Source organism: Schistocerca gregaria, chromosome 1, assembly GCF_023897955.1.
Source record: "Schistocerca gregaria isolate iqSchGreg1 chromosome 1, iqSchGreg1.2, whole genome shotgun sequence".
Lineage (NCBI taxonomy): Eukaryota > Metazoa > Arthropoda > Insecta > Orthoptera > Acrididae > Schistocerca > Schistocerca gregaria.
Window position 1 is genome coordinate 1,160,118,877 of NC_064920.1, and position 13,424 is coordinate 1,160,132,300.

General features: G+C 42.2%; 1 protein-coding gene across 2 annotated transcripts in view; it reads right to left on the reverse strand.

The window, feature by feature from the left end:
* The window catches only part of LOC126284120 (uncharacterized), a 424,622-nt gene that overhangs the window by 236,240 nt on the left and 174,958 nt on the right, over positions 1-13,424 (reverse strand). Inside the window, exon 5 of one of the 2 annotated variants that reach the window (XM_049982851.1) lies at positions 1,412-1,589. The exons of the other annotated variant lie outside the window; for it this stretch is intronic. Coding sequence (XP_049838808.1) covers positions 1,532-1,589 — 58 coding nt within the window. The 3' untranslated portion in view covers positions 1,412-1,531. Of the gene's footprint in view, positions 1-1,411; positions 1,590-13,424 lie in introns of those variants that run through there. 2 annotated transcript variants of the gene reach the window in all.

Below are 13,424 nucleotides of genomic sequence, written 5' to 3' on the forward strand. Positions count from 1 at the left end.
CTGATAGTGTTACTGAATGTAATATATTCTTACTGGAAGAGTTTTTAAGAAAAATCTACATTAAAATGACCAGTAACCCCTATTTCTTTGGTGGGTGTTTTTTTTCCTGTTAAATAGAACACTAATGTTTTAGGGTTATTTACAAATGGATTAAAATTACCTGCAGGTGCTCGATTTATACTTACTGCTAGGAAGGATTTATTGTGAAATTCTACTTTTATTGCACAATTATGTATGTTTCTCTAGGCAAAATTCATGAATGTCTATGTTCTTCAATTTATGACAATTCCTGATGAATATAATAACTTCTCCTTTCTCCATTTCTGCTCTAAAGAAGTGTGATTCTAACCTAAATCTTATAACACTTAGCACATTTATGCCAGTGGTCACAAGATGTTAAAAGAGGCAGATTATGTCAACTCAGTCTGCCTGCTTAGCTGAGTGGTAATGTGCTTGCCTCCCATGCAATGGGCCCGGGTTCGATTGCCAGCCAGGTTGGAGATTTTCTCCACTTGTGGACTGGTTGATGTGTTGTATCATCATCATTTAATCCTCATCACTGGCACACAAATTGCCCTATGTGGCGTCAACTGAAATAAGACTTGCACTTGGCGGCCGAACTTCCCTGAATGGGGCCTCCTGGCCAAAAAAACCACACTATCATTTCATTTCGTGTCAACTTAGTTTGATGAAGAATTCACCATTGAAAGTGGGACGTTTATTAATTTTACTTCTTAGTCTTTGACTATTTTGTTGCAATGGAGACAGCTGGCATTTCACAATAACTGAGATAAAACTGTGTGGAAATAAAATTTCTGATCATTATTGAAAATTTTTAATGAACGTATTTGTGATGATGCAATATGTCAGAATTAAGCTGTTTGGTTTCTTTGTCAAACTGAACGTTTCTTTCAAACCTAACCTCTCAAAAACTTTATTTTTTGCTGTCCTTCGTATCCTTAAAAAAGGTGGTGCTCTGACACCTGTAATCACTGGAATTTTACCACTCATGATGGTGGCTCCTGCCCTTAAGTTTTCTGCTATGAGGCCAGACAGTTCATTTATAATACAAGCCTGGCTGACAATGAATTTAAGGAAAGGCCATATTATATTGTTCAAGTAATTTCCAGTGTAGAGAAATTAAAATGACTGTTGAACACAGTTTGCACAGATCCACTACTGTACTTTCTCTATTTTGTATCTACTGTTTTATTTGTAATGATTGATTAAAATTGTATCTTCTTGATAACTTCTGTACTACAGATGAATTTCGTGATAAAACTGAGTATCAGTCAGAGCAAAGAACCTCCAGCCCCCCCTCCTCTCCCCACACCGCCACAAAACATGCATAGACACAGGTAAATAACTAAACTATAGACATACAAATCGCTACAAATGAAAGACATACGTATTGTGGTTATATATTTGTATATTAGTATGCATGGCAAATTTTCCAGTAAATAATGTAATTTGAAAAATGTCTGTTAATAAACTTATTTGCTGCAGTCATTTAAAATCCAATATGCTTCAATCACGTATCTGTAATCTGCTTCGCCAAATCACTGAAGTTTCCATCAAACATGCGGGCACTAGAAGAATTAGAACCACAGATGTGAAATTACAGAAGATATTCCGCAGTTTGTTATAATTAGCTTAGATCAATAACTTTACAATACTCAATATTGCTGAAAGTCAAGTTGAAGAAAATTTTACCTTTCAGAGCAACAGAGTGAAAAGTCAGTTACAACAATATATTTGCAGGTTGAGGTAACTTATTGTAAGTGGTTTTAATATATAGTTATTTGACTGTGTCAGTTGATACGGATTCACAGTGACATCAAACTACTTAAGACTCAAATATTATATTATTTGTAAATCTACACAGAAATATAATGCTCTTACTTACCTTCATTAGCTGAAAGCCCATGTACTGCCAATACACACATTTAACAGAGGAAAAAAGTATACTTCATTTTCAGAATTGTTTGTTAATCATGGAGGTAAAAGGGATAGGTAGCATAATATTGGAAAGTAGGGGCAGCTCACTCAGGCCCCATATTGAGAGAGACCTACCTGCTCTGATGGTGAGAGGCAAGGAAAAGAAAATGAAAGAAGAGTAGGGTATAAAATCCCATCAACATCGAGGTCTTCAGAAAGAAGCACAAGCTCGGATTGTTTCAAGGATGGGAAGAAAGTCAGCCATGCCCTTTCAAAGGAAGCATCCTGGAATTTGCCATGAGTGAGTTAGAGAAATCTTGGGAAACCTGAATCAGGATAGCCAGAGAGGGAAAGAGGAATATAATTTAATTTATTATCTTACCAATATAACTATAAAAATGATATAAGATTTTGCACTTGATGCAATAATTGATTATATCCGACAAAATTTACAGAATTTCACTTCAAAGATAGCGTTTTTTCAAACCAAAAACATTAGTCAAAGTACACTGTTAAAAGATAATTACAAAAAAAAAGTACTGCGAGCGAATTTTTTTTTTTTTCCAAAACACAGCCTCTTGCTGACGAGTTAAGATCTTTTCACTTGCCCCAGAATAATTTCACTGGATATATCTTTTGATGACACAATGGGATGATATTTGACAAAAAATTATTACATAACTGGATCCATATGTTGTTGTTGTTGTTGTCTTCAGTCCTGAGACTGGTTTGATGCAGCTCTCCATGCTACTCTATCCTGTGCAAGCTTCTTCATCTCCCAGTACCTACTGCAACCTACATCCTTCTGAATCTGCTTAGTGTATTCATCTCTTGGTCTCCCTCTACGATTTTTAACCCTCCGCGCTGCCCTCAAATGCTAAATTTGTGATCCCTTGAGGCCTCAGAACATGTCCTACCAACAGGTCCCTTCTTCTTGTCAAGTTTTGCCACAAACTCCTCTTCTCCCCAATTCTATTCAATACCTTCTCATTAGTTATGTGATCTACCGATCTAATCTTCAGCATTCTTCTGTAGCACCACATTTCGAAAGCTTCTATTCTCTTCTTGTCTAAACTATTTATCGTCCATGTTTCACTTCCATACATGGCTACAGTCCATACAAATACTTTCAGAAACGACTTCCTGACACTTAAATCTATACTCGATGTTAACAATTTTCTCTTCTTCAGAAACGCTTTCCTTGCCACGGCCAGTCTACATTTTATATCCTCTCTACTTCGACCATCATCAGTTATTTTGCTCCTCAAATAGCAAAACTCCTTTACTACCTTAAGTGTCTCATTTCCTAATCTGATTCCCTCAGCATCACCCAACTTATTTCGACTACATTCCATTATCATCATTTTGCTTTTGTTGATGTTCATGTTATATCCTCCTTTCAAGACACTGTCTATTCCGTTCAACTGCTCTTCCAAGTCCTTTGCTGTCTCTGACAGAATTACAATGTCATCAGCGAACCTCAAAGATTTTATTTCTTCTCCATGTATTTTAATACCTACTCTGAATTTTTCTTTTGTTTCCTTTACTGCTTGCTCAATATACAGATTGAATAACATCAGCGACACGCTACAACCCTGTCTCACTCTCTTCTCAACCGCTGCTTCCCTTTCATGCCCCTCGACTCTTATGACTGCCATCTGGTTTCTGTACAAATTGTAAATAACCTTTCACTCCCTGTGTTTTACCCCTGCCACCTTTAGAATTTGAAAGAGGGTAATCCAGTCAACATTGTCAAAAGCTTTCTCTAAGTCTACAAATGCTAGAAACGTATGTTTGCCTTTCCTTAATCTAGCTTCCAAGATAAGTCGTAGGGTTAGTATTGCCTCACATGTTCCAATATTTCTGTGGAATCCAAACTGATCTATGCCAAGGCCAGCTTCTACCAGTTTTTCCATTTGTGTGTAAAGAATTCACATTAGTATCTTGCAGCTGTGACTTATTAAACTGTAAGATCGGTAATTTTCACATCTGTGAACACCTGATTGGAATTGTTATATTCTTCTTGAAGTCTGAGGGTATTTCACCTGTCTCATACATCTTGCTCACCAGATGGTAGAGTTTTGTCAGGACTGGCTCTCCCAAAGCCGTCAGTAGTTCCAATGGAATGTTGTCTACTCCCAGGGCCTTGTTTCGACTCAGGTCTTTCAGTGCTTTGTCAAACTCTTCATGCAGTATAGTATCTCCCATTTCATCTTCATCTACATCCTGTTTCATTTCCATAATATTGTCCTCAAGTACATCGCCCTTGTATAGACCCTCTATATACTCTTTCCACTTTTCTGCTTTCCCTTATTTGCTTCGAACTGGGTTTCCATTTGAGCTTTTGATATTCATACAAGTGGCTCTCCTTTCTCCCAAGGTCTCTTTAATTTTCCTGTAGGCAGTATCTATCTTACCCCTAGTGAGATAAGCCTCTACATCTTTACATTTGTCCTCTAGCCATCCCTGCTTAGCCATTTTGCACTTCCTGTCAATCTCATTTTTGAGATGTTTGTATTCCCTTTTGCCTCCTTCATTTACTGTGTTTTTATATTTTCTCCTTTCATCAATTAAATTCAATATTTCTTCTGTTACTCAAGGATTTCTACTAGCCCTCGTCTTTTTGCCTGCTTGATCCTCTGCTGCCTTCACTACTTCATCCCCCAGAGCTACCTATTCTTCTTCTAATGTATTTCTTTCCCCCATTCCTGTCAATCGTTCCCTTATGTTCTCCCTGAAATGCTGTATAACCTCTGGTTCTTTCAGTTTATCCAGGTCCCATCTCCTTAAATTCCCACCTTTTTACAGTTTCTTCAGTTTTAATCTACAGTTCATAACCAACTGATTGTGGTCAGAGTCCACATCTGCCCATGGGAATATCTTTCAATTTAAAACCTGGTTCCTAAATCTCTGTCTTACTATTATATAATCTATCTGAAATCTGTCAGTATCTCCAGGCTTCTTCCATGTATACAACCCTCTTTTATAATTCTTGAACCAAGTGTTAGCTATGATTATGTTGTGCTCTCTGCAGCTTCCTCTTTCATTTCTTACCTCCAATCCATATTCACGTACTACGTTTTCTTCTCTCCCTTTTCCTACTACCGAATTCCAGTCACCCACGACTATTAAATTTTCGTCTCCCTTCACTATCTGAATAATTTCTTTTATTTCGTCATACATATCTTCAATTTCTTTGTCATCTGCAGAGCTAGTTGTCATATAAACTTGTACTACTGTAGTAGGCGTGGACTTCATGTCTACTGTGGCCACAATAATGCGTTCACTATGCTGCTTGTAGCAGCTTACCCGCATTCCTATTTTCCTATTCATTATTAAACCTACTCCTGCATTACCCCTATTTGACTTTGTATTTATAACCCTGTATTCGTCTGACCAAAAGTCTTGTTCCTCCTGCCACCCAACTTCACTAATTCCCACTATATCTAACTTTAACCTATCCATTTCCCTTTTTAAATTTTCTAACCTACCTGCCCGATTAAGGGATCTGACATTCCCCGCTCCGATCCGTAGAACACCAGTTTTCTTTCTCCGTTTTCTTTGGCCGTGCAGCTTACTGTCACCAACTGCCAGCCACTCCTCTTCCCATTGACGCATAACACAAAAACGCAAAAAGGAGGTAACAGCATGCAGGGGGACGGCACATTCAACAACTTGAGGGAAGGAACATGCATCTTTGGCAGCCACATCCGCCAGCTCATTTCCCCTAATACCCACATGCCCTGGCACCCAGCAGAAAGAAACCTCCTTCCCCTGCTGTTGCAGGTGGAGTAGGGCATCATGGATGTTCTGGACGACGTATCTTCTGGGTACAAGTGTTGCATTGTCTGAAGGGCACTCAGGGAGTCAGAACAGATGAGGAACTTAAGACTGGGAACACATCTCATCAGCTCCTACGCCCGCAAGATCGCAAACAATTCGGCATCAAAGATGGTAAACGTCGCAGGAAACCGTAACTTGACGACTCCATCAGGGAAAACAACAGCACAACCAACAGAGTACCCCCGTTTAGAGCCATCCATAAATACAGGTACATGGTCCGGATGCTGGTGTAAAAGATGGTAAAATAAGGAGGTAAAAACAAATGCTGGAGTGTAGCTCCTCTGGTACTCCGACAAGTCTAGAAGGATGCTGGGCCTCTGGAGCAACCAGGGAGGCAGGCGAGTAAAACCTTGTCGTTGGGGGGCCACATGCTCCACACCAAGGGACTCAAGCAATTGGCATGAATCCCAAATGGTCTCGTTGCCCTGGGACAACTGGAAAAGAGACGTTCCATAGGCGGTCGGGCAACGGTAGGGTATGCAGGGGAGGTAGGACAGGCAAGGAAATGACACACCCGTCGCACCATGAGGAGTTTCTGCCGGATGGCGAGTGGCGGTTCCCCTGCCTCAGCACACAGGCTGGGGATGGGACTGGTACAGAAGGCACCAGTGGCCAGCCTGATACCCTCATGGTGTACTGCGTCAAGAATCTTCAGACACGAAGGCCTTGCTGACCCATACACGGTGCAAGCATACTCAAGACGCGATCTGACAAAAGCCCTATAAAACTGCAGCAGATGCACCCGATCTGCTCCCCAGGACCGATGGCTCAGACACTTCAAAATATTCAGTGCCTTCAGGGCCCGCACCATGAGGTATTTAAGGTGAGGCAACCACGACAACTTGGAATCAAAAGTGAGGCCCAGAACCTCACAGTGTCTCTAAAAGGAAGGACGGTGTCCCTCAGACGCAATTCAGGGGAGGTAACCAACGATTAAAATGAACACACACACATTTGTCTGCAGGAAAGGTATAACCTGTCTTTGCAGTCCATGCCTCTAACTGCCGACTAGCAGTGACAAGACTGGAGGAAGAACAGAAAACAGCAAAATCGTCCACAAACAAGGAGCATTGGGCAGGACTCCAGATAGTGGACGTGATACTGTTAACAGCGACAACAAAGAGGGTGACACTTAAAACGCTGCCCTGAGGAACACCATTCTCCTGCACATACAAATCAGATAGCACATTACCAACCAGATACCGAAAGAAGCGCTGTGAAAGAAAGGACCGAATGAAGATGAGGAGACGGCCACGAAAGCCCCACTCATGGAGTTGATTGAGGATAAGGCGGTGCCAAGTAGTGTCATACAACTTATTAATGTCAAAGAATACACCTAGACAATGCTGGTTACGTAGGAAGGCCTGCTGGATGGCGGCCTCAAGCAGGGTCAAGTTTCTATAGTGGAACGACATCTCCGAAAGCCACACTGAGAGGGTCTAAGGAGCTGCCTGGTCTCGAGCAGCCAAACCAGGCAACGGTTGACCATGCGTTCCAACGTCTTCCCAACACAACTCGTCAAAGCAATACTTTGATAACTACTGGGATGCGTTCGGTCTTTCCCCGGTTGGAGAAGGGGAATCAAAATCGCCTCCCTCCACGAGTCAGGGTAAGTGCCGGATAACCATATCATATTAAAACAGTTCAGGAGAACTTCCTTGGATGGCAGCAACAAGTGCCACAACATGCTGTACCGGATTTTATCATGACCAGGTGCAGTAAGTATCATGAGCCACAGACAGCGCCGAATCCAGTTCCCACATTGTGAAGGGGCAGTTGTAGGGTTCACAATTTAGAGACCGGAAGTCCAAGTGACCCCTCTCAAGGGCAGTGCGGTAGCGGCAGAAATCTGGATCACAGTTAATAGTGGCGGTAGAGTCCGCAAAATACATGGCCAGTGTCTGGGCAATGTCTCTCGGCGCCATGAGGAGACATCCCTGATGCAGCAATGCCGTGGCAGGTAGTTAGCTGAGTTTCCTGGAAATCCTCCTGATGGCTTCCCATACTTTCGTAGAACTAGTGGAGTGAGAGATGGAATTCAAGAACGATTGCCATGACCGTTGTTTACTCTCTTTAATCACTCGCCGCGCTTTGGCCCTTGCCACCCGAAAGGCCGCAAGATTGTCAGCTGAGGGACGGCACTTGAAGCGGCGCAGAGCTGCACGGCAGGCTCGGATGGCTGAGCGGCACTCAGTGGTCCACCAAGGGACAGGACGCCTCTTGGGATGACCATGGGATTGACAATTTAGCAGCATGGAAGATCACAGCTGTAACATGGTCTACCCATTCGTGGACGCTGGCGTGGTGTTCCAAAACAGCCAGTTGGCTGAAAAGTGTCCAGTCAGCTCTGCAGAGGTGCCACCGGGGCAGCACTGGTAATACCACAGCCTCATCCAGGAGGCGAATCCAAAGGGGGAAGTGGTCACTAGAATGGAGGTCAGCAGCAGCCTCCCACAGAGCAGAATCCGTGAGTGCTGGAGAGCAAAAGGAAAGGTCAATAGCCGATGACAGTACAGAAATGAGTGGGAGCACCAGAGTTGAGGATGCACAGATCTTCAGACATCATGAGGCTTTCCAGAATGCGGAGAGCCCCATAAGACATTATGAGCATTGAAGTCCCCCAGAAGAAGAAATGGGCAGGGGAGTTGGCTAATAAGGTCTGCGAGAGCCTCAGAGTCTATTGCATCCGGAGGCGGTAAATAAACTGAACAGACTGTGAGCCTCCAACCCACAAGAATGTCAACTGCAACTGCTTGAAAGTCCGTAATGAGAGGGAGCTCAGATGAGGGGTGCATGTCATGGACAAAAACCGCAACACCACCCTTTGCCCTTTGCCCTTTCCCCTGTCAGATCATCTTTTCGATATACGGTATAGCCCCATAAAGAAGGAGCATCAGTGGCCCGAAAATGTGTCTCTTGGAGACATAAGCACAAAGGGCACTCTCGTCCAAGGAGTTGTAATTCGGCCACATGCATCCTGAACCCATTCAGGTTCCACTGTAATATGGGAGCCAGTGATCAGGGTGGCTGAACTTTCACCCTGCCTCTGTGCTTTGGAGAAGAGCCTGTACTGGCCGGAGATTTATTCCTGGGGTGAGAAGATCGCCCCCGGTCGACATCAATGTCCATAAGCTCTGATGACGACCCACGGGAGATGTCAGACAGTATGATGGCCTCGTCATCGGACCGACCCTGACTAGTCTCCTCAGGTGGCAAAACTTTCACCTTCGGCATCTTTGTCTTGGGGAGCTTAGAATGCAGAGCCTTGTCAACAGTTGGGGGTTTTACTCGCCTGGACAGAAGGCGCCATATGGGGAGAGGCAGGAAGTACCCCAATGTCAGCAACCACGGCCTTGTCCTACGTAGTGGGGAGAACCGCAGGTTGCAACAAGTGCACTGGCAAACGCAGGTATTAATGCTAACATTAGCAACCTCCGTTTGCGTAGCAACAGTGGCCATTTGTACCAGTTTTTTCAGAGCGGAAGCGAAAGATGTTGAAAACACAGGAGGTTGCATGGCCTTAAAGAGCTTCTTGGCCTCACCATAGGGGATGCGCTTAGATGTTTTAATCTCCTGTACCTTCCGTTCTTCGAGGTAGATGGGGCAGATCCGGCTCCAGACAGGATGACTCCCAGAGCAATTCACGCACTTCATAGGCGATGAACAATCGGCTCCGTCATGGGCAGGCTGACCACATTTACCACAAGTGGCTATCCCATTACGCCCCAATGTAGTATGCCCAAAGTGCCGACATTTAAAACAGCGCATTAGGTTGGTGAAATATGGCCGTACTGGCAAACATAAGAACCCCGCTTTAACATGCTCTGGGAGTCTCGGGCAACTGAACGTGAGAATAAACAAGTCAGATTTGACGAGGTCCCCATCGACTTGTTTCATTATATGCTGCACGTCGACAAAGTCCCTACACATCACAACACCCTTACAATAATTCAAAGTGGAGTGGAGCTCGGTCTCGATAGCGTACTCTCCTATACAGTTTACTTTCTGAAGGGAAGCGACTTGACGGGAACTAGAAGTCTCAACTAACAGAGTCCCATTGCGCAGTCGCTTAACAGATTTCAGTGTTCCTGCAATTCCCTCAAGACCCTTGTGGATGTGAAAGGGAGAAACCCTCTCAAAGCTACCCTCCTTCTGTTTAATAATCAAAATCACATTCTGATTATCAGCATGTGCTCCATTACGACAGTCTGTTAAATCTCTAACAACACCAGGCACTGGAGGACTCGCAGCGCGTAGCCGCTTTTTCGATGGGGTGTGTTTTCCTACCAGTGGCCCACCCAAGTCACTGGCAGGGGGAAATGTAGAGGTCGAAAGGTCCATTGCGGTCCCATGAGCAGCTAGGGAACTAAAGGTCCGCTCAGACCGAGCCCCGTGTGCCTGAGTAAGCCTTATCCAACTGGGGTGTGGCAGGTGCCCCAGAGGTTGCCCGCTTGCGACTGTTCCATCCCAACAGCCATGCATCTTCTAGGTGCGGAGCACACCGAAAGATTGAGGGTTTTTTATAGAGGTTGGCCTTCCTCGCAATCCAGGCAGTTACGCCAAGATTACCATTCCCCGCAGCATACAACATTGCACCGCCGCGCCGTACGGTGGTCGCTGAAGCATGTCCGGGGGTTACGGTGGCAGGAGACTGGCGGCGCTGACCAGTCCTCAGCCCAGGACCCCAGGGTCGCCAAGCCCGTACTCAGCAAGTGAATGCTGAGCCCCGACAAGCAATATAACTTTCAATATGTATACACCTATAATGGTAAGCACCTCTAATTTTGGGAACAGATTCCGACATGATTCTCACTGTTTTAGCACCACAAATAATTCTGATAACTTTTTTCTGTAGTATTAATAACATACTTAGGTTGGCTTGAGTTGTTGCACCCCATATTTCTACAGCATAGTTTAAGCTTGATGAGAATAGGGCATGATAAGCAGTTTTTAGTACACCCATCTCGTTACAATATTTGCTAATCATATTTATAGCAAACACATTCTTCGACAGCTTACATGCTAAGCAATCAATATCCGTGTCCTATTTGAGGCTTTTCTTCCCAAGAACTTTGTCGATTTTTCCTTTTTTACAATGTCATTTCGTATGGATAATTTAATGTGAAATTCTATTTGTTTCCTTGTGTTAAATTCTGTCATTGCAGTGTTTGAAGCACTAACATTTAGATGGCTTTCATTAAAATACTTGACTATTTCATTAGTTACACTGTTGCTCAGTACCTCCAGACTCTCACAGTCTATGTGTTAACACACTATTGATGTATCATCTGCATATAATATTTTTGTACAATTACGAAAACAATACTGTATATATCATTAACAGAAATCAAGAAAAGAAGGGGTCCCAAGACAGAACCTTGTGGCACTCCATATTTGATATCAGTTATTTTAGATTTGTAAGACCCACTATTTGTTTTAAGCAAGACAAATTGTTTTCTATTACTCATATACAATTTTATTAGCTCATAGTCAGTTCCTCTGATACCCAGGTTACACAGCTTGTCAAGTAATATGGTGATGTTGACACAATCAAAAGCTTTTTCTAGATCAAGGAACACTCCAGTTTCATATTCCTTGTTCTCTATGGCCGTTATTATTTTCATTATTAATTGTGCTGCTGCTACTGATGTTGACTTGTTTTTCATGAAGCCATTCTGATTTTCAAATATTAAATTGTGTTGACTCAGGAATGTCATTAGTCTAGTATAAATAACTTTCTGAACTACCTTAGAAAATGCAGGTAAGATTGAGATGGGGCTGTAGTTTTCAATTTTAGATTTATCACCTTTCTTGTAAATTGGGGTTACTTGTGCTATCTTTAGACTATCTGGGAAACAACCTGATGCAATTACATCATTTACTGCTGTTGCCATGGCATCAGATATGTTGTCTAAGTATATGCTTTGTTTGATTAGAATGTCCCTGTATCTATGCTGAAGATTCTTAAAATGGCCACTGACAGATTTTCCAACAGAAGAAAAGTACTCATTAAAAACATTTGCAATCTGACAATGACATTTCATGATATGTCCTTCATGGTTTATAGTAAAATCACTCGTTGCTCTGTCCTTACAATCCCTAAAGCTATTTATTACTTTCCAAGCAGCTAAACCTGTGTTAGTAGAATTTCTTAACATTGTGGCTACATAATTACTTTTAGTTTCTAGCAGAAGATCTTTGTAGTAATCCTGATACTTCTTAAATTCTACCTTTAGTCTATTATTATTGTTATTATTTATCATTGCATATTGGAAAAGTCTAAGTTTCTCTCTTGTTGTTATTACTTCATGATTTATCCAGTTTTTTTGTATCTTTTTGCAGTCATTTACTGTAAATGTCATTTCTGGTCATGAGACATTGAACCAATAATAAAAATCTGATGAAAAATTACTGAAAGTAATGCTGTTTTTTTCACCCCATTGTAAGCTTTTCAGCAAACTGTTGACATCTTTAACATTGTCGTCATTGGTGATTCTTTCTGTCACATACTGTTTCTCTTTTCTATTGACATGACAATTTTCAGCTTCTATCAATACCTGTACTGTGTGGTGGTCAGAAATGGCAAGCTTCAGAACTGATGCACTGCATGTAAAGTGGGACATGTTAGTTATGATGTTGTCAATGCATGATTTTACACAACTGACCTCTCTAGTGGGCTCGTTTATCAGAAATGTTAAGTAAAATTGAGTTAGTATTAGCATTAGTTTTTTAGATACAGTCATTGGACAGCAAGTCAATGTTTATATCTCCAGTTAGTATTATGTTAACCCAGCCATTTTTATTGCAGTGTTTACTGTCAATGTCAACAAGCAGGTCATTAAGAACATCAAAGAAACTATCTAGGTTACCAGATGGAGGTCCGTATAGGCCTATAATAATTAAGTTCTCTTTCCCCCACTTATAATTAATTGCTGCTAGTTCTATTACACCCTCAATGCTGAAAGCACTTACATCTATTACACTATAATTACTACCACTGGCTGCAAAGGTAGTACCCTACCACCACGTTTCTCTTTTCTACTGAAGGCAGAGCAAAAGATCATGGAAAGTGGCTTACATACACTAATTAGCTCTTCTGTGTACCGGTGTTCACTTATAACTAAAACATCAGGGTTATCAATTGCTGCAATGGTATCCAACTCGTTGTGCTTATTGCCAAGACTTTGAAAGTTCTGCTGAATTAATTTGAAAGTGAGTTTGGATTGTTGAGCGCTTGATGGGGGTGTCACCCTACCAGAAGGGGAGAGAATGGGAAAGACTAGTAGGAGCTGTAACCCACTCAATGTACCCACAAAAATGTCCTTGGTAGCCAGTGCTTCCTCTGAAAACTGGCTGAAAAGTAGACTATTGTCAATAATGTATTCCCCACCAAAACTTGAAGTTCAAACACTGTTATTGCACTTTGATGTTGTCAGAACTCTTGTTTGTGGGCAGTTTGGGTCTTCTCTAATTCAGTTTTGTACAGACAAGTGGATACCCACATACTGCAGTCGATTGGTGTTCTACAGTATAACTCAAGAGCAGTAACCTAACTTCAACATAATCATCACAACTGTTGAAGTGTGGCAAATAATCAATCAGCATAAGCCACAAAGCAGTTCACTGTCTACAGTATCAACAAA